Source organism: Cynocephalus volans, chromosome 2 (genome assembly GCF_027409185.1).
Source record: "Cynocephalus volans isolate mCynVol1 chromosome 2, mCynVol1.pri, whole genome shotgun sequence".
Taxonomy (NCBI): Eukaryota; Metazoa; Chordata; class Mammalia; order Dermoptera; family Cynocephalidae; genus Cynocephalus; species Cynocephalus volans.
In genome coordinates, this window is record NC_084461.1 from 214,318,296 (window position 1) to 214,339,954 (window position 21,659).

Consider the following 21,659-nt stretch of genomic DNA (forward strand, 5'->3'; position numbering starts at 1 on the left):
TTTAACTCCAATTTTTGCATCAGTTATAGATGTTTTTTCTGTCTTTTGTACGTGTTGTATGGTCTTTGTTTTCATTTACTCGTCATGTTTCCTGGCATGGTTGATTAATTTTTTTTAAATTAAATATTTGATATTGTGTCAAAAAATTATGAAAAGACAGTTGATAGACAGATGGATAATAGATAGAAAAATAGATAGTAGACAGAGGCATGCTCTGGAGGGTAATATATTCCCCAGAGAACATATGATCTAATTTTATTTCTAGCTATAACAAAACAGTTATATGAATAAGCCAACAAAGGACATGATATGGAATCATAAAAAATATACAATTCTCAAGAAGAAAGCAGAAAAGGATGTTTAAGGGAACAAAGAACAAATGAGAGAAATAGAAACAAGTAACAAAATGATAGATTTAAATCTAACATTTTGATAGATTTAAGTCTAACATTTTGACAATCACATTGAATATAAATGGCCTAAGTGCCCCAACTGAAGGTCAAAACAACTTTGAAGGAGAACAAAGTTTGAGAATTAACACTACCTATTGCCAGACTTATTATAAAGCTGTGATAGTCAAGACAGTGTGCTGTTAATGTAAAGATAAGCAAAGAGATCAGTGAAGCAGAGTAGAGTCCAGAAACACACACACATATATGAAAAATTGATTTTGGATAAAGTTACAAATGCAGTTCAATGAAGAACAGTCTCAAGAAATAATAGTGGTATAACTGGATATCCTTATTTAAAAACTAAACAGATTTATACTTCACACTGTATATAAAAATTAACTGAAAATGGATCATAGACCTAAGTATAAAACCTACAACTATAAAACTGCTAGAAGAAAACAGGAAATATTCTTTGTGACTTTGGGTTAGGCAAACATTTTTTTTTTTTTTTAGCTGCAACACCAAAAGCACTATCGCTAAAAGAACATATTGATAAATTGGGCTTTATTAAAATTACTAGCTTCTGCTCTTTGAAAGATACTCTAAAGTAATGTAAACACAAGTGACAGCCTAAGAGAAAGTATTTGCAAATCATATACAGGAAAAGGACTTGTATCTAGAATATATAAAGAACTCTTACAACTCAATAATAAGAAGGCAACTGTTTTAGTCCGTTTCGTGTTGCTATAACAGAATTACCTGAGACTGGGTAATTTATAAAGAAGAAAGGTTTATTTGGCTTATGATTCTGGGACAGCTGCATCTGGCCTGGGCCTCAGGCTGCTTCTACTCATGGCAGAAAGTGGCAGGGAGCAGGCAGGTACAAGCAGATCACATGGCAAGAGGAAGCAAGAGAGAGAGAGAAGGTGCCAGGGTCTTTTTTAAGCAACAAGCTCTGGTGGGAACTAATACAGCGAGAACTCATTCATTAATCCCTCCTCCCCCAGGGACAGCATTAATCCATTCATGAGGGATCCACCCCCATGATGCAATCAGTTTCCAACACTGCCACATTGGAGATCAAATTTCCACATGAGTTTTGGAGGGGACAACATATCCAAACTCCATCATTCCACCCCTGGCCCCCCAAAACTCATGTCACTCTCACATACAAATTACAATCGTTCTATCCCCACAGTCCCAAAAGTCTTAGCTTGCTCCAGCACCAACTTAAAAGTCCAAAGTCCAAAGTCTCATCTGAGACCAAAAGCAAAAGTCCTTCTAGCTGTGAACCTGAAAAACAAAACCAAATTTATCTACAGCCAAGATACAAAGGTGAAACAGACATTGGGTATACATTCCCATTCCAAAAGGGAGGAATAGGCCAGAAAAAAGAAAAAACAGGCCCCAAACAAGTCCGAAATCCAGCAGGGCAGACATTATGTCTTAAACCTCCAAAATAATCTTCTTTGACTCCAAGTCCTGCATTCTGGGCACAACTGGGCATCTGGGCCCCCAAAGCCTCAGGCAGCCTCACTCCCACATCTCTGCCAGGCACAGCCAGGAAAAGGACTTGTATCTAGAATATATAAAGAACTCTTACAACTCAATAATAAGAAGGCAACCCAGTGAAGAAAAGGACAAAAGATTTGAGCAGACATTTCACCAGAGAAACATAAATGTGGTTAATAAGCACACAAAAATGTGTGCAAGATCATTAGTCATTAGTAGAATGCAAATTAAAACTGCAATGTGGTAGATATCACTACACCTGTACTAGAATGGCTAAAATTAAAAAGACTGTGCATACCAAGTGTTGGCCAGGACGTGGAGGAACAGGAACTCTTGCACCTTGCTGGTGGGGATGTGGAATACTGCAAGTACTTTGGGAAGCAGTTCTGCAGTTTCTTAAAAAGTTAAATGTATACCCCCATATAATTCACTCCTAGGTATTTTCCCAAAAGAAGTGAAAGTGTATGTCAGTACAAAAGTGTTCATGAATGTTCCATAGCAGCTTTATTTGTAATAGCTCCATAATGGAAGCAACTCAAATGTCCATCAACAGGTGAATGAATAAACAAAATGTGGTACATTCAGGTAGTGGAAAAGTACTCACCAATAAAAAGGAATAAGCGTTCTACGTTCTACAGCATGGACGAGTGTCAAAATAAGTTGAGTGAAAGTGCCAGATAAAAAGAGTTTGTATAAGCGATTCCATTCATATAAGACTTCAGGAAATGCAAACTAAAGTGACAGAAACCAGTTTAGAGATTGCCTGGGGCTGGGAGCAGGATGAAACTCTTGGGGCTGATGGATATGTTAATTACTTTGATGGTGGTGATGGTTTCATGGGCTTTTATGTATGTCAAAACTGACTAAATTATACACCTAAAAATGTGCAGTTTTTTCGTGTGTCAGTTGTACCTCAATTTATAAGATTGTTTTCAAGATAAATTAAAAATTAAATATTTTGCAGTCCTCTTTTTTCTTCGTTGAGATCTACTAGATAATTCAGGAATGTTGTTGATTTAGGAATAATTCCTAAATTATTAACATTTTGTGTGCCTAAAAAATCTGTAAGGTTTTATTAGGAAAAGAATTCCTCCTACATAAAACAACAACAGCAACAACAACAAAAAAACACATTAATTTTTAGCAGTGAATGACAGAGAAAGTGCTTCACTTCCCATATGCAGGGCTGCTGTGTGGTTTAGAATTTTCATTTCTTCCTGATAGAGTTTGAGCATGTTTACCTCATTGGAGTAAAGCACAATTCTTTTAATAATTCCATTTGTGTTGACAGTGCATAATTAAAATAACAGTTTCTCCAGGCATGCTAGGAGATAACCCCTGAGTGGAGGGGAAGCAAAAAGCTTCTTGAAATCTCTACATTTTTATACTCTTTGCAGGAACTGAGTAATGTGGACATTTGTTTCTAATTTAATGTTCTTATCAGTCCTCCCTTGTTTTAAAGCCGAAAGCAAAATCACCTGTATTTCTAACGATATTATTTTATTGACCTTGGTAGATTTGTTCAGTTCCTAAAGCCTGGTTAAACAAAAAGAAAACACAAGGTTTTAAAAAGGCCACCAGCAATAATGGAGGTACTGGGGGTGTTAGCAGAACAGAAATTCTGCTGGGGGAATGAAAGAAATCCCGTGGGGACTGCCCGTGCTCCAGCATCCCAGCTCAGCTCCCACAGTCCCCTGGGTGGGTGAGGGTGGCCTCTGCATCTCACAGGTGGTAACTGCAGTGGCAGCCTTGACCTGGTAAGCACGTGCCACAGGTATGCACCTTCATAGCTGCCTGACCTACGATAGCCAAGTTACCAGCTCAAGAGGGTGAGGACCAAAGGAAGGTCAGGGACAGCTGTCCAACCGGGCCACCGCAGGGCCTGTGCTTGTGGAAAGTGGGTCTTTCTGTGGAGAGGCTGCCTGCTGGTTTGCAGAGAAAAGGCTGTGCCGTTTCTAAAGTGAGGCGCAGCCTGGGTCATGAGCGTGGTGAGTCAGAGAATAGACGTCTGCAGTTGGTGGCTCTGCAGGAGGGCCAGCCCAGCAGGCGCAACCACGTCTCCCCCATCTAGTGGTAGGATGCTGACACCGACCAGCTCAGCGTGACAGATTGGACACCACGAGTAGGACAGACTGAGGTGTCTTCTCTTGGGGGAACTGACAGGCAAGAATAAACCTGTGCTTTAGGGTGTGAGGCCACCTCCTTCAGGCTATTATGGGTAGTGATGTTATGGTTCAGTGTGGCCACAGACAACAGAAAGCTTCAGAAACCAGCACCGTTGTACCTCTTAGAACACAGACACAGGGCAGAGATGGTGACCCTTGACTCCTGCAACTAAGGTCTCTTTGCTTCTTATTTTCTCGCCACAGAATCACGAGGCTGCCCTGAGACTCTCGGCCACACTGTGGGGATGTCCGAGAGCCCCATCGGACCCAAGTCCACGATGCTTCGGGCCGACGTGCCCGCGACGCCCTCATTTCAGCAGGCTTTTGCATCTTCCTGCACAATTTCAAGCAACGGTCCTAGCCAGAGAAGAGAGAGGTAAGAAGATGGGTCTTTAACCTTGGCACAAACTCCTCTGAAAGACCCAGCGACCCAAAGGTGGACAGAGGGGCTGGGGACCTGCCAGGGCTCTCCAGCGGTGCTGCAGCGTGGCACAGGAGGCTGGGGCTGTGCGCACCACCCTGCTGCTGCTCACAGTACGTGCTGGCCTGTGGGAAAGGACAGGGACATGCAGGAAATAGAGGGAAATTGGTCTCAGAGGGATTGCAGGAACAGAAAGAAAGGGAGGGAGGGAGGGGCTGTGGACAGAGGAAAATGTCCTATTTCTGCTCTGCAAAGACACTGCCCCTGAGGAAATTTCTCTGTGGGGCCACTCCCCTTGCCCCCGCATAGGACTGCATTTCTTTGCGCTTTATTGTATGGGCGCACAGCTCTCTTTTTAGCTTCATTAATTCTGCCTCCTTTCTCATTACAATAAACAGGGACCCTCATCTAAGGATTTGGCATCACACGTAGACTCTGTACCCAACACCTGTTATCTGTGTAATGTGTGCGTGTAAAGTGGTGTGTGGTGGTGTTTCAGCTGTCTTTCCGCACTCCTAAATGTGTGGGGATTTCCAGTCTTCCTAGTGGTATTCCTTAAGCAGCTGGCTTATCCAGCAGGCATTTATTGGAAATTGACCCAATGTCATGCCCCGATTTTAGCCATCAAGCATAGAGGAAGGAAGTAAGGAGACAGGGTTTGTTCTGTGAGGAGAAGCCAATGCCCAGAGCACACAGGGCCCCACTGCTCAGGGGAATGTGGCTGGCACCCATGCATGGTGCTGGAGCACCCAAGACGAGGGCACCCCTGATGCCATGTGCCCACACGTTTGCAGCTGAGGTGCTGAACAAGGGCTGGAAAAAGGTTTCAGAGTTGGGGACACAGTGGAGGTTAGTCTCAAAGAAAGAAAGGGTCTTGACCAGGTGAAGAGCGAGGAAGGAAACACGTGGGAGGCAGGGGAGGCTCTGTAGGAGCTTGTCAGACACACTGGGGTCTTCGTGGGGCCCTCGCCCCTCAGTGCCCTGGTGAGGGATTGGGCATCTGGGGGCGAGGAGGGGGATGGAAAGGCAGGCAGCATGTGCTCAGGGAGGGCCTGAATTCTCACATTTTGGCAAATACCTCCTGTGCTGCAGAGCAAACCTCACACCCTCCTCCCATCCCCGTCCTCCTCACGTGGGTGACAGTGGCTGATGTGGAGGTATCTGGTTATACCTTACGTTCTCTTTGCTTGGTTTGTCTTTTGAACAGCCCGTCTTCTGCAGAGCGCCAGCGGGTGGACAGCAGCCCCAAGTCCACTCTCTCCCTACTGGGGAGCGGCCGGCCCACGGGAAGTCCCCTCGGCACCAGCGAGTTCCCCGGCCCCAGCAAGGACTCCTCAGTGTTATCCTGCTTCCCACCCTCAGAGCTCCAGGCCTCTTACCACAGCCATGAGCTGTCCCTGGTGGAGCCGCCAGACACTCTGTCCCCTCCGAGCAGCCAGGCCTTCCTGGGCTTTGGCACCAGCCTCATGGGAAGTGGCCTTCCACTTAGGGAGGACCCAGGCGCCTTGCTGGCCAATTCCCATGGAGTGTCACCGGCTCCTGGTGCCCCGCTGACAGCAGCAGGGGCTGCCGACAATGGCTTCCTGTCCCACAGCTTTCTCACGGCAGCTCCTGGACGTGGCAGCCAGCACAGTCCAGGCCTGCAGGGTGAGGGGGTGACTTTGGCCGGGCAGCCGCCCCTCCCTGAGAAGAAGCGGGCTTCGGAGGGGGATCGTTCTTTGGGCTCGGTCTCCCCCTCCTCCAGTGGCTTCTCCAGCCCCCACAGTGGGAGCACCATCAGTATCCCCTTCCCGAACGTTCTTCCGGACTTTTCCAAGGCTTCAGAAGTGCCCCAGCCTTTGCCAGGTAGGTGTGTCTCCACCAGATGGAAGGGCCACCTCTGTCTGTTCACTCAGGAAAGGAAGGGTTTGGGATTCACAGCATGAGCTGGCCTGCGAGCACGTCTCTAGTGCTGGCCGAACACCTGGAAAGAAAAGTCCAGAATCGTTAAGGAGTCTCTTCCGTCTTGCTAGCCCAAAGCCATGTACCCTGGGCTTCTCATTAATTCTCACAGGCTTGCGCATTTATCCACTTTACACTCATTCCAGAAAGTGCAGACATTTACAGTGATTCTATTTTCCCTTTCACTTGGGAACGTCGCTCTCTGAAAATAACTTTTTTTTTTTCAAATTAAAAGAATTCACCCAAAATGTAATGGTGAACTATTTCAATTGTCTGAGAAATAATAACCTACACTGATTAAAGAACATGGACCTTGCTCCATTTGCTTGCTTTCCGAATATTTTAAAAATGTATTGTGAGGTCCTGATCAAAGTATCGCCTCGTTTTGTTCCGTGTTACAAAACAGTTGCTGCCCCTCCAGCTCAGTCATTTCAAATGTCGGGTCCCTTCCCCTTACAATGTTCCCATCCTCGCTTACCCCTGGGTGTGGATTCTGACTTCTAGGATCATCCCAGATGAGAGGTTGCAATAAAAAAAAAAAAATGCCCTTCACAGTCGCTGTTTTTAAATTTGCTTTTCAGACAGTCCAGGTGATAAACTTGTGATCGTGAAGTTTGTTCAAGACACTTCCAAGTTCTGGTACAAGGCGGATATCTCAAGAGAGCAAGGTATGTGGGGTGGGGAGGGCGTCCTTGGACCTCTGTCCTACGGAGCCCTGCAGCCTTGTGTGAGAACAGTCCTGCCAGGAGATGGCAGAGAACCACGGCATTGGCATGGATTGAATTAGAGCAAGGCCTACACTTCACGACACACCTCCATGGGCAATGCGGTGACTGTTGAGTGTTTTTAGCAAAAAGTCGGTACTATGGGGGGTTGGTGAGGAACCGGCACCAGCTGTAGGCATTCCAGTGCGCGGGGCATAACTCTTGGCTGCTCCCATCAGCCAGCACTGCCAGCCCACGACAGCCACCTAGGATGAGGAGATTCTCTCATCTGTGTCTTTGTCAGGGTACTGAGCCACTGAAGACAAGGTCTTGCTCCACAAAGCTGGGGACCCCATGCATTCACGATCACCTTTTTCGGTCAAGTTGGGAGGACAGGCACTTATCCGAGCACCTCACACACAAACCAGACAGAACATCTTTGCTTGGTTCCGCCTTGAAAAATTTGAAATCATTAATATTTTTGAGCTACTAAGTCACATGTCACTTCCTTCCAGCCTATGAACAGAAGACACATGGGAGAGCAAGGCGAGGGTTCTGTTCAGGGTGGTGGTTCCTCTGTTGGGGGTGAGCAGAATTCATGAGTCCTCAGAGGGGGGGCTGCTGCACAGTGTCTTCTTCTGGAAATCTGATTTTGGCCACTTGGGGAGCCCCTAGCTCTGGGATGTCCCTCAGAGGGGATGGTGCGTAGCTGGCAGGGGAGGGCAGGCTGTTCCCCAGTGACTGGAAGATGGATTCCTAGGAGATGGAATGGGCCACAGGACCCTTGGTGGATGCGGGGTTGAGAAAGGGAGGCGGGTGGCTGAAAGCGATCAGAAATGACAGGCTGCCTGCCCGAGTCAGCGGGAAACCCACTTGGCTGCTCTGTGCTTGCATGTCTCAGCTTCAGAAGGAAATCATCGAGCTCTCGCCTTAGGAGGATGCCTCCAAGTGCCTGGAGATGAATAGTTAAGTGGCTCCAGCTTGCTCATTGAAATTCTACCACTCGATTACGTAGATAATAGAAATTGTAAGAATGTGCATTTCTTCCCATGAGCTCAATGAAGCTATTGTCATTTTAAATGGAAGAGGGAGGAATAAGCCCATGTCCTGGAAAGACTTTTATTTCCCTGAATTGGCCTTTGTGAAAAGCTGCTCGCCACGTTTGAGGGCTCCACTGGGGCCGGATGCTATATTCTGTTGCCACCATCCCGGCCCAGCTCCTGTCACAAGAATCCCCATGATTGTGTCCTCCAGCACCTCAGCACCTCGTCCAGCTGGACAGGCCGAAGGGTACTTGTTGAGCACCGTGTTCTAGAAGATTCTGTGCAGACCCTCCTACTCTGTTGGTGCTGTCTTCTAGACCAGGGTGATGTGCTGGGCTGGGCTGCCCTTCTGGCACTGTGCAACTGACATCGTCACAAAGGGTTTGAAAAGTGGATGGGCTTGGGCTGGAACACGCTGTTTGATTCCTTGGTGGGGTAGAGAGGAAGGAACCTGCCTCGCAGGGCTGCTGAGAGCTGCTGTGTAGGGAGCACCTGTCCCTGCCAGCACCTGGGAGATGCACACTCAGTGGCAGGGGCTGTTGTCATCATCTGCCTGACACATTTACAAGGCTTGCTGGGGTGGATCCCATCTCAAAATGGCTAATTTGTACACTAGGTGTTGATTTTTCCAGCAGGATTCTAAAAGGATAACTTCCTCCATTTTCTAGAGTTTTATATGGAAAACACCTACGCAGACTAACATTTTATTGGGTGTGTCAACTTCTCCAAATGTCACAAGGCTACCCATGGGTTTCATTTGTTTTTAACTGTCAGATGTGCCTTTTTCTAGAAAAGCTAAATGACATTTCAGAGTGACAGAGGAGAAAAAAGAAAAAACAACCAGTTAGCCTCTTTTGGGGTGTAATTTGTCACATATCACTATTTTAAGTTTAATTCCTTGGGATTTTTTCTACAAAAGTATCTCAGGAGGAAAAAGGGACCATTAAGTAAAATAGAAATAAAGTATAATCATTCTAGTTGTACCTTCTCAGGCTGTTGCTTCTCTTGATGTCTGTGAAAATACTCCTTGCAGGGACAGAAGGTGGGAAGAGAATGTGGCCACTTGCTCAAATGTGGCCCCCACCCCAAATCCTCCCACCCTGCCACTGACTTCAGACGGAGAATGTGACACCAGGGCAGAGCATGCATCTGCTGTGAGCAATGTATAAACGCCAGTTTTACAACTTCAGCATACTGGGCTTCTCAGCCCGTTACTGTTTCAAAAAATAATGAGTGTAAAATCATGCTCTAGAGCCCCGTTCCTGGCACACGAGGGCAGGGCCCCCTCGTGCCCTCTTAGGCCTAGCTTCTGGGGATTCGGTGGGAATGTTCTGTGGCCCTGGAGGAGAGACGGCCAGAGCGAAGCTGGTGTTTGCTCTGCTGTGCCACAAATGACCCAAATTCTGAGTCCCACGAGGCCAAGACACCTCATTTACCACAGGGAATTAAAAAGAAACTTTGGTGAGTGGAAAATAAGTGAGCTGAGATGCTGGGTACTGATCAAGCTTTATTAAAGGAAAAGAATCTGCTGGGCCACGCTCAAAGTGGAGGGCAGCCCTGGGCTGCCCTTAAAATGGAGGACAGCACCAGGTGTGGGGGTGGGAGAGTTTATATGAACTGTAGGGCACCAAGGGCTGGTTCATACAATCATGGAGGGGCATTATCCTAATGCAGAAGCTATGCGACCAGGGTGGAGAATTGCGCCCTTGCGGAAGCAAAAAAGGTTTCTGTTTCTCAGAAATCATGAGGTTTCTTACAACAGGAGGGGCTGGCGACTATTTTGTGCTTATTGTGTGCAGAATGGCGCTGGTCATGTCCAAGATCCATCAGTGAGGTATATTGTAATTGAAAAAGTAATTTCCTTTTTTTTTTTTTTTTTTAAAAGATGACCGGTAAGGGGATCTTAACCCTTGATTTGGTGCTGTCAGCACCACGCTCACCCAGTGAGCTAACTGGCCATCCCTATATGGGATCCAAACCCAGGGCCTTGGTGTTATCAGCACCACACTCTCCCGAGTGAGCCACGGGCTGGCCCGAAAAAGTAATTTCTGTAAGTGATCTTTCTCCCTACTTTTAAAAAATAATACATGTTCAGCCTCCACATTTATAAAGTATACTATGAGAATAAAAGCATTGGTGTATGGGGTTTATACCCGGGTCCTGTGCTCCATCCCAGGAGGCCCCCCTCTCACAGCCCCAGGGCCACCTTGCACGGGGGTGGTGTGGCTCTGGCTGGCTCTGCCTGGGCGTGCACTGTGAGTGGCTGGCTGTGCCTTCCTTTCCGTCTCTCCCAAGTGTGCAGTTCACAAGCTCCGGCCTCGTCCAGAGGGGCATGTTGAGCTCCTCCTTCAAGGCCTCGCCCTGCACGCAGGGCCACGCACGGGACATTGAATTGTGTATGCAAGAAAGTGTTTGTTTCATCCTGCAGCCAGACAAATGCCATGCCTGTGGGTGGGGGCTGGCGAAGGGCCATGTGAGGGGCCTCCAACAGAGGACATCAGGAAGGTGTTTACTGAGGACCAACACGGGCTTCCTGCCATTGATGGGTTTGTGTCCTGTACCTTAATCTATTCCAGACAGGGACCTCGTCATTCCAGAAAGACAGCATTTCCGTGGCTGTTATTTTGTATAACGTTATATTCTAAATCTCCAGTTTTTTCTGTCTGTTTTTATAAATAAAGAGTAAATGTCTGTAAAAGGAATTCTGGCACTTATTCTAGGTATCAGAGAGAAATTCCAGCCTGGGCAGCATCAGGTTGAAGGTGTTTTTCTCTATCCCATCCCTCTTTCTTTCTGTATCTTGAGGACAGGACTTGGAAGTTCCAGATTTTGACCATGAAGGGGAGGGATTTTTTTTTTTTTTTTAAGTTATGATTATGATTAGCTAAATGTCTCCCAGCCTTGCCTAGGGAAGATGGGTGACCCACTGTGCTGGGACCTTCACCAGTGGTAGCCACACCAAAGAGTCCACAGCCCCGGCCAGGCTAGGCTCATTCGGCCACGTGTGCCATGAGGCCACAGGATAGAGGACTGCCCTGGACCACATTACCATTCCCTGGGGCAAATCTTAGAATTCGTATTAAATATTCTGTAACCTTTTGGGGTATAACCTTTCTATCTTCAGTAAGTATGATTAGAAACTTCTTAACTTTTATTCTGTTAAAAGAATCCACATCCTAACATCTTTGAGAAAAATGCCTTGCCAGGAAACAGCCCCCAAGAGTGGCCCTGCAGGTGCAGCGTGGCAGCCTTGCTCCCTCTCCCTGCATGTGTGCACTTTGTGCATGTGTGGACCTGGTCTACTTCCTTACACTGGGTGAGCCTCAGTTTCCTGGGCGAGCCTCAGTTTCCTGGGCTGTCATGTGGGGACTACCATTTGGACATCACAGATGCTGTGGGATTAACAGAAATCATTTGTTTTATTTATGGGCAGCACCCAGTACGGTGCCTGACATGTCAGCATCCTAAAGAGAGAGACATTCCTGTCCCCTTTTCCTTCTCACAGTTAGGGCCATCCACAAAAAATACAGGACACCACAGAGATCTGCCCAAGGGTCCCTCAACTTCATGGACAGAAGGATGATCTTTTGCTTTATCTATGTTGTTCGTCCAGCCATGCAGGGACCCCAGCTGGTTCCCCACTCACCCCTGTTTGGAAACTGAACAATGGAAAGAGGACACAAAGGTCATGAGTGGACTCAGACCCCTGTCTTCCCGGGCAGACGTTCATGTCTCTCTCCCCCCTTCTCTAGCCATTGCCATGTTGAAGGACAAGGAACCCGGGTCATTCATCGTCCGGGACAGTCACTCCTTCCGAGGTGCCTATGGCCTGGCTATGAAGGTTGCCACACCCCCCCCTTCCGTCCTGCAGATGAACAAGAAAGGTAGGGTCCCCTACAATTGTTCTGTTCACCCAATCAGTGGAGAGTGTCTGTCGGCTTATTTTTATGCTAATAAGATGCTAGATGACATCTTGGTGTTTATTTTTTCAGGTGTATTTGACTCAGTACTCTTCTTGCTCATGCAAGAAAGTTCATTATTTGTTAATTTTATTTTCTATTGTTCTGAATAGGTCACCTATTTCATTGCTTCCATTTTTGGACCCATCTCCCCCACTACCCTTCAGTGCCCTTGGGTAAACTCTGGTGTGTCTTCACTGATGTCTATCCAAAGGAGATGCAAATGTGAATTTTTCTTTCTTATAGAAATGGTAGCATACCACATGCACTATTCTTGTATCTACACCCAGTAGAGCATTTCTAGATTGATTAAAAGTGTTGATAGTATAAGCCTGAAGTCATCAGATCATCACTTCTCGGGAAAGTCAACATCTTCCTTGCTCCTTTTGTGCCAGTTCATTCCACACAGGCAACAAACAGTAGACAAATCGTGCATGGTACAGTAACATCCTACTTGCTTTTTTTTTTTTTTTTTTTTTTTACCACTCTTTGTCATGAAACATAACCACATACAGAAAAGTGTGCTGCCTACACGTACAGTTAAACATGATTATAAAACAGTAACCACAGCCCAGGAGAGAGAACCCACCAGGGCGACCCTGCATGCGCCTACCTGCTGTGTGATAATCCATCACCACTCTCATGTTTTGGTATTCCACCTGTCCCAGATTTGGCTATGTGACGCTTTTCAAGCAGCCCCTGTGTCCTTTTGATGGATCCCCACTAGTGTGCGAACAATTCCCGCTTCTGAACAGCAATCACGTTTCTGGATTACTTTGTACATTTTTGGCCCCAGACATTTTTCCCCAAATCCCTGGTGCTGTTTACCAAGGAATGGTGTCTAGAAACCAAGATCAGATCCCCAGGCGTGCTCACTGCTGTCAGGGTATCGCTGCTTTTCTCTAGTGAACAGAGCTAGGGAACATGTCATTTTAAAAAATTCATGAGCTTGTGCTGATACCTGCAATTCAAACACCATATCACAGGTTCTTTCCCACCTCCTCCTGTTCCACATTTGCATCTCCCTTTTCCCACAGCAGGAAAGAACCTTCGTTCCCAGCAACATCATTCTAGGTGCTCTCATGCTCTGTCCCTTAATGTACACAAAGTAGTTTGATTACTGTATGGACACCACTGCAGGCAGGAAACCTACTAAGTGGAATTTAAATTTAAAGTTCTTTCATATTAGCCACCAAAATACAAATCTCTAAACATGATAGTTTTGTCTATTATTTTTAACTTGAAATAAGAAACTAACCTAGTGTGTATTCTTTTGTGACTTGCTTTTGCTCAACATTGTAAGATTCATTCATCATATTTATAAGGTTGCTTGTAGCTGTTTTTCTCTTTGATTGTGATAGTTTTCCATCTTGTGAATATATAGCAACCTATTTATTCTATTAAATAAATAGACATTGGGGGGAGTGGGGTCGGGAGGGAACCCAGCTCAGTCAGAGCCCAGCCCCCAAGCCTGTGATACCGATTATGTCTTGAAGTGAAGGGGGGAGAAGGCAGGAGAGGAAGGGCAGGTAAGTCGGGAAGGATCTTACCTTAAGGTAGGATCTTAGAGCACCCAGAATTCTAGCATAAGAAGCTCAACAAAATTCTACTTTTGAGTGGAAATGTGGGCTGTTGTAGTTGAAGAGCTCAATTGGATCTGATTGTTGAGGAATTTTCAGGCCTTATTTGGAAACATAGTGAATGCTGATGACAGCAAGAAAAAGTCTTGGGACGAGAACATCTGCTGTGTCCGTTGAGACAGGAGATTAATGCAGTAGGGCAGGAACAAATGGACGGCAGCTGTAGGGTTTGCTTGGTTCCTTGGTTTTCACTGAAAGTTTTAAGGCAAGGCAAGGACCAAAAAAACCCCAAAACAAAACCCTTCTGCATGCCTTATTTTTTGGAAATGCAGATGTTGGTATATAACTATTGTTACCTCCAGGCTTGCAGCCTGCCTCTCAGGCAGACTTTGGATTCAATCTTAAGATGAAGGTAACAAAATACATGGAGGATATTAGAATAGCAGACTTCAGGAAACCCAGCATGGTCCTCTGGGTGAAATCTTATCTGGCTGTTGTATCTACACCCAGCCCCTGGATTTGACATTCGGCATTCACAGTCCAAGAATAGATTTGAGAGAAGAGTTTACCAACCTAGTGAAGCGCCAGAGCGAGTCACCACACCACCTCCGGTAACCTGGAGATGGGACAGCTACAGACCTGGAGGATGCTGTTCTCCAGAGAGCCCTGGCCAGGAGGATTCCCACTGAGCCATTTCTCACAAGTGACATCCAGACCCACGCTTGGTGTCCCCTTTAGTTTAGAAGTCATGAGTCTTTTTCTCCCATAATTGAATGGGCACTCCGTTCTTTTCCCCATTGGGGTAAACACAGCTTTTTATAGAATCCAATCATTTCCTTTTCTGCACGCTTTACTGCCCCTGCAAGATGCTGACACTTAGTGTTACGGATATGTCACTGTTTATAAACATCATTTGGGAGCCTGCTATGGGCAAGGTCTGGGGACCGAGCCCTACTCCAGCAGATCCTGCCGCCAAGAGGTTCCCAATATCAGAAATTTTAGAAGTTCAGGCAGACACACTCCTATGACGGATGACCAAGGCAGCCACAGGAGGGCAGAAATACAGCACATCGGGAATGTCTGTTGGGTTCATCAGCTGAGAACAGTGACTTTCTTTTTTTCTAGTTGTGTTGTTTGTACTTTTCCACCATCAGATACTTTTGCTATCAGTGGCTTTTCATGAAGCACTTTGTGTTTGGATTCACAAGGCTGGCTTGAACACAAACACACTGCTTACTAGCAACATGGTAGTGTGCTGCTCCTGTAGAGCTGAGCACTTGCCTTCTGGAGGGGTTTGTGTGCCCAGGCTCCTGGCTTACTCTTTCCCGGAAAACTGGCATCCTTCCACCTCTTTTTGATGATTCGTTGTTAGTAGCATTGTGGGTCTGAATCTTTCTAACCTCTCCTCTTCGGGAGGGGTGGAGCTGGAGGTCTCCATGGTCCTCTTTCTTAGCTCATTCCCTGTGCTGGGAATTCTTGCAGAATGTTTGAGGTCCTCTCCCAGAGACGCCCTCTAGCTCCAGCATCGTCACTGCAAGGGTCCATGTGTCCGTGTGGCTTGTGTTCCACAGTCCAGCCACCATCCTTATGATGGATCTTGGAAGCTCTTCCAGTGCAGTGGTCATACTCCTGTCCACAGAGGGGCCTGCTCAAGTGTAGCTCTTTGCTTTAAAGGCTATTCTCTCTCTCAAATCCTCCCATGCTCTCATTTTTTAAAATTCTATTTTGTTTTTTTTAATTTCTTAACACAGCTGGAGATTTGTCCAATGAACTTGTTCGGCATTTTTTGATTGAGTGTACCCCGAAGGGAGTGCGGTTGAAAGGGTGCTCCAATGAACCATATTTCGGTGAGTTACTTGAGAAGTTGCTGTCAATGTTCTGAACACGTGAGGCCTGGATTCCCTCTGCTCACTGACCTGAGATTTGGGACTGTCACTCTCGTGGTGGTTGATGCATATTTCAGTCCCTGATTCTGAGATTCCTCAGATCTAACTTATTATTTTTAGGATAAACTGGACAGGAAATTTTTCTTAAAAGCTTTGTCAAAACCAAACAAATGGAAAACACTATGCCAGGACTAGAAGTTACACATGTCAACAAGATAGTGTCCTGGTCAGCAGACAGATGACTAGGTCTGAGCCCCGGTGTGACCCCATCCCATGGGCACAAGGGGGAGCACAGAGCCCCCTGCAGGGTGTCTTTCCCTCCCTGTAGCCCGAGAGCCCCCCACCTCATGGGCCTGTTGGAAAGACTGTGAGGCGGCTGCACGGAGCACCGTCAATACAGGATGAACATCCCTAATCCAAAAACCCGAAATCCTCCAAAACCCAAAACTTTCTGAGTGCTGACATGTTGCTCAAAGGAAATGCTCATTTGTGCATTTTGGATTTTCAGATTAGGGATGCTGAGCCCATAAGTAAAATGCAAACATTCCAAACTCTGGAAAAGTCCAAAATCTAAAATGCTTCTATTCCCAAGCATTTCGGAGAACGGAGTTTCAACCTGTATCGTAGCCCTTTTAGAAGCACCGTTACAGCACCAACGAATGTGGCAAAAGTTAGAGTTTCCTTGATTTCACCCTTCTAGTTCAGATCCAGCAAACTGTATGATTTACTCTTTATAATTTGGTGATTCTGTGTCTGTCCTAGGAATCATCTGCAGTTCTCTTTACTTACCTCTTAACTGTCATGTTGAGTATGTCACTTCTCTGAAGTTTTGCACAGATCCCCACAATCATGAACACATTAGTTACTAAACGTCGAAGGGCTCATACCTGGCAGCAAGTTCGTTTTGGCTGATAAACTGGTTGCACCCAGAGCACGTAGAGCTGTTGCTGACTCTTTTTTCTGTCCATCTGTTTCGCAGGGAGCCTGACGGCCTTGGTGTGTCAGCACGCCATCACGCCCTTGGCCTTGCCGTGCAAGCTGCTCATTCCGGAGAGAGGTACAGGGTCGGGTCCTCAGTGCTAGGCTGGCTCTGTGTAGGGTTACCTACAGTCGTCAAGGTGCACCAGTTTCAGGGATTTATAAAGATCCATTGAGAAAAATCAGACTGGAAGTTTTTTCCTACTATGTATTCTGTGGGTAAACCCAAGAGAAAGCCAAAGAGTTTGCCCAAGTCAAGGAGAGGAGGAGGTCCCGCTGCACCTGGAAGCTCCTAGACATCTTCACAGTGTGGGCTTTGGAGAAAGGTTTTATGGAGCACAAATTCTGTAGCTAAAAATATAAAACAGAAAGGCCACAGGGTTATTTACATTTAATTTTTATGATTCTACAAAATGGGCAGAATGTTGATATTATTGAACTTAGGCGCTGGATGAATTGTTGTTACTACGTTTTATGTTTGTTTGAAAATATCCATAATAAATTTTTCAAAAAAAATAGCACCCACAGCATGTCAGGGTGATTTGACTGTTCCAGCTTTCCTAAGCAGTTTCAATGTCACATAAAGATGATATAGTTAAATATATAGGCAAGTGTGATTTACCTTTTAAAATTTAATTGCTCGTATAAATTAATTCAGAGATCATAAAGATGTTTTCTTGGACAATGTCATCCCTATTTTTGTGCATGTCATCGTAGAATGTGATCATAGTTTCTATGGGTTGGATTATTATCCCTAAGAGAAACTGTCAGCTCTGCAAAGCCAATGCGTGTCACCATCTGAGAATTCTGTCATAAAATTATCTTTGTCATGAGGATTCTTTTTCAGGCGCAGGACTCATTTCTGTTTTCTTGCCCCTTCCTGCAGATCCATTGGAGGAAATAGCAGAAAATTCTCCCCAAACAGCGGCCAATTCGGCGGCCGAGTTGCTGAAGCAGGGGGCAGGTCAGTGAGCACAGCTGCATGTCCACACCTGCTTTGGGGCAGAAAAAAGATTCAGTGACACAACTTCCTTTTGCACTCTCATTATTCAGGTTTCCTTTCCTTTCTGTGTGCTTTGAAGGAGGTTTCCTTTTATAGAAGCTCAAACAGAGCTGGGTGGGGACCAATGTCAGGACACAGACCAGGGCTCCAGAGGCTGAAATGTTGGTCCGTCTCAAACAAGACCAAATTCAGTGGAATAAATGTCAAGTCCTGTATTTGGTTTGGGGGAAAATGTAGTAAGACAGGATGTGGGTGACTTGCCTCGCCAGCTGTAAGCGTAAAAATGTTCCAGAGATGTGACTCAACAAGCCGCCCAGCATGAGTCAACAGTTTGACCCACGCTGCCAGCCACCTGGGTGAGGCAGACACCACCCAGTGCCAGCTCTCCAGAGACCAGGCCACTGAAAAATTTTTATTAATAGATTTTATTTTTTAGAACAGTTACAGATTGACAGCATAATTGAGAGAAGGGTACAGAGACTTCCCATGTAAATGAACGGCCTCCCCCATTATATAAACATCCCCTACCAGAGTGGTACATTTCTTATACTGATAAACCTACACTGACACGTTATAATCATCCGGAGTCCACAGTTTACATCAGGGTCCACTCTTGGTGTTGTATATTCTGTGGGTTTGGGCAAATGTATAATGACACATATCCAACATTCTGGTATCATACAGAACAGTACCACTGCCCTAAAAATCCTCTGTGCTCTGCCTATTTATCCCTCCCTCCCCACTAACCTCTGGCAACCACTGATCTTTTACCGTCTCAATAGTTTTACCTTTTCCAGAATGTCCTATAGTTGGAATCAGATAGTATGTAGCCTTTTCAGACTGGCTTTTTTCACTTAGTAATATGTATTTAAGGTCCCTCCACATCTCTTCATGGCTTGATAGGTCGTATCTATTTAGCACTAAATAATATTCTGTTGTCTGCATGTACCACAGTGTAGTTATCCATTCACCTACTGAGGCATCTTGGTTGTTTCCAAGTTTTGGCAATTATGAAGAAAGCTGCTATAAATGTCCATGCGCAGGTTTCTGTGTCAGCATAAGTCTCCAACCCCTTTGGGCAAATACCAAGAGCACCACTGCTGGATTGTGTAGTAGTAAGAGTATGTTTTGTTTTGTGAGATGCTGCCAAACTGTCATCCAAAGTGGCTGTACCATTTTGCATTCCTGCTAGCAATGAAAGAGCATTCCAGTTGCTCCATATCCTCACTAGCATTTGGTGGTGTCAGTGTTTGGGATTGTGGCCATTCTGACAGGTGAAATAGGTATCTCGTTGTTTTAATTTACATTTTTCCAATGACTTGTGAAGCATCTTTTCATGTACTTGTTTGCCATCTGTTTATCTTCCTTATTGAAGTGTCTGTTAAGATCTTTGGCCCATTTTTTAATTGGGTTATTTTCTTATGGTTGAGTTTTAAGAATTCTTTGTGTACTTTGGATAACAGTCCTTTATCAGATACATCTTTTACAAATGTTTTCTGTCAGTCCGTGGATTGTCTTTTAAGTCTCTTGACAGTGTCTTTTGCAGAGCAGAAATTTTTTATTTTAATACAATCCAGTTTTTGGTGTCATATATAAAACATCATCACCAAACTCAGGGTCATCTAGATTTTTCCCTATGTTATTTGCTAGAAATTGTGTAGTTTTGAGTTTTACATTTAGGTCTGTGATCCATTTTGAGTTCATTCCTGCGAAGGGGGTAAGGTCTGTGTGTGGAGTCATTTTTTGGTTGTTCTAGCACCATTTGTTGAAAACACTATCTTTTCTCCATAATATTGTCTTTGTTCTTTTGTCAAAGATCAGTTGACCATAAGAGGGTACGTCAGAAAGTTCGTGGAAAAATAGAATTAAAAGGTTATATGAATCTTTCCATGAACTTTTTGAAGTATCCTCGTATTTATGTGCATCTATTTCTGGGTTCTCTATTCTGTTCCATTGATTTGTTTTCTGTTCCTTCACCAATATTGCACTGTCTTCATTACTATGGCTTTGTAGTAAGTCTTAATGTCGAATAGTGTCAGTCTTCCAACTTTGGTCTTCTCCTTCAATATTGTGTTTGCTATTCTGAATCTTTTGCCTTTCCATATAAACTCTAGGATCAGTTTGTCAATATTCATGAAATAACTTGCTGAGATTTTGATTGGGATTGCATTGAATCTATTGATGAAGTTGGGAAGAACTGACATCTTGACAATGTTGAATCTTCCTGTCTATGGACATAGATTATTTCTCTATTTAGTTCATCTTTGATATTGATTTTCAGAGTTTTGTAGTTTCCTTCATGTAAATATTGCATGTTGTTTGTTAGATTTATACCTCAGTAATTTTGGGGAATGCTAATATAAGTGGTATTGTATTTTTAATTTCAAATTCTACTTGTTCATTGCTGGTATATAGGAAAGCAATTGACTTTTGTAGATTAACTTTGTATCCAACAGCCTTGCTGTAATCACTTTATTAATTCCAGGCCAGATCACTTTTGTAGCATTAGGTGCAGTCCTGGTGGCCCCAGTTTAAGAAGATTGTGGACAAACATGATGACATAGGGCTCCTGAAGTTTTGCATCCTTGGGGGAGGGACACAGTTAGAGAGGACAGTGACCCACTAATTTTGAAACTCTGAATTCCCCCACTGGAGGTATTTCATGCAAGCCGGATGTTTGCTGTCAGAGTTTTGGAGGGGGAATTTCTAAGTCTGGTGGACAATTGGAATAGAAATACCTCCATTCTGTACCTTATATCTGTAGAATACTTTTTTTTTTTTTTTCTTTTTCGTGACCGGCACTCAGCCAGTGAGTGTACCGGCCATTCCTATATAGGATCCGAACCCGCGGCCGCTGGGAGCGTCACCGCGCTCCCAGCGCAGCACCCTCCCGAGTGCGCCACAGGCTCGGCCCTGTAGAATACTTTATAGCTATAACTCCATGATGAAGGTATGTGAAATATCTAGTTATTTTCTTGTTATTTTCTCTGTATAATTTGTAGTATTCTTCTATGTAATTTTTCCCTGTAAAAATATACTTCACAGTGCCTCTTACTGAGCTAAAGTACAGTCAGTCTTGTTTCTAAAAGAATGTTTATTGTGTTGAACGCCTTTTAGACTCCCGTTAAAGGGTAGGTTATCCATGGCTAGAACAAAGACAACAGGAACTTGCCCCAGATTGCAAGCGTGTTAGAACTTGGAGCTCCAAAACAAAGGGTGTAGCTGTGGTTCTGGGTTCAAGTTCAATCTCTGCCCCTCAAGGTTTTGACCTCTGGCAAATCATTTAGCCATGCAGACCTGAGGTTTGCATCTGTTAGGTGGAAATAATAACAGTATGTCCCTACAGAAAGGTTGCAAAGACCAAATGAATAGGACATTGAAGAATGCCTTTGGAACTGTTTTCCTGGCCCAAGAGGAATGGCCCTTCCTGGGAAGGCAGACTTATCCCTTCCCTTGTGACAGCCAGTCCCACCTTTGATTCTGGGCTCTTCCCTGAGTGGGCCGAGGTGGAAGGGTCGGTAGGGCCACGCCCATGGTGGTTATGTGAGGCAGTGGGTCTCCACGCCAGGGACGACCTCAACACCCTCAAGTTTGTTTTATGTGGTCTCTGGAGCCCACCAAGGCTTGTAGCCTCCTTCTGTTAAAGCCCCACCATGGCCCTGTGAGCAGCTCACCCACACACTCGACCTAAGAGACAGGGCTACCAAACCAAACCACTCTGTTTGTTTCAATTGCTCCTCTTAAGAATGCATGGGAAATTTTGAAAGCATCTAAGTATTGGCTTTTAAATTGCAACTCACCTATCAGCATCATTCAAGAAAGACATTGAAGAATTATCATGGCAACATCCTGAGGCACTTGCTCCGGCCCTACTCATTACCATGTCCTCTTCCAGGGCCCACATGGTGGGGTATCCTGTCTCCCATTTCGCAGAGGGAGGCAGCAGTGTGAGTGGCAGAGCCAGGCCTGGCATCTGGCTCCTGTGTCCAGATGCATCCAATCCTCTCGAGACACAGCCCTGTCCCTTCAGTCCCCCACGGGTTAGTGCCCGGGCACACACCTGTGTGTTCTGCTG

The 21,659-nt window shown here is 45.3% G+C and overlaps 1 protein-coding gene across 3 annotated transcripts in view; it reads left to right on the forward strand.

The window, feature by feature from the left end:
- Positions 1–21,659, forward strand: part of TNS3 (tensin 3) — a 252,451-nt gene that overhangs the window by 221,261 nt on the left and 9,531 nt on the right. For all 3 annotated transcript variants that reach the window (XM_063085688.1, XM_063085686.1, XM_063085687.1), the window contains 7 exons: positions 4,274–4,445; positions 5,698–6,335; positions 7,013–7,099; positions 11,931–12,062; positions 15,469–15,564; positions 16,583–16,660; positions 17,468–17,545. In XM_063085688.1, coding sequence (XP_062941758.1) covers positions 4,274–4,445; positions 5,698–6,335; positions 7,013–7,099; positions 11,931–12,062; positions 15,469–15,564; positions 16,583–16,660; positions 17,468–17,545 — 1,281 coding nt within the window. The remainder of the gene's footprint in view (positions 1–4,273; positions 4,446–5,697; positions 6,336–7,012; positions 7,100–11,930; positions 12,063–15,468; positions 15,565–16,582; positions 16,661–17,467; positions 17,546–21,659) is intronic.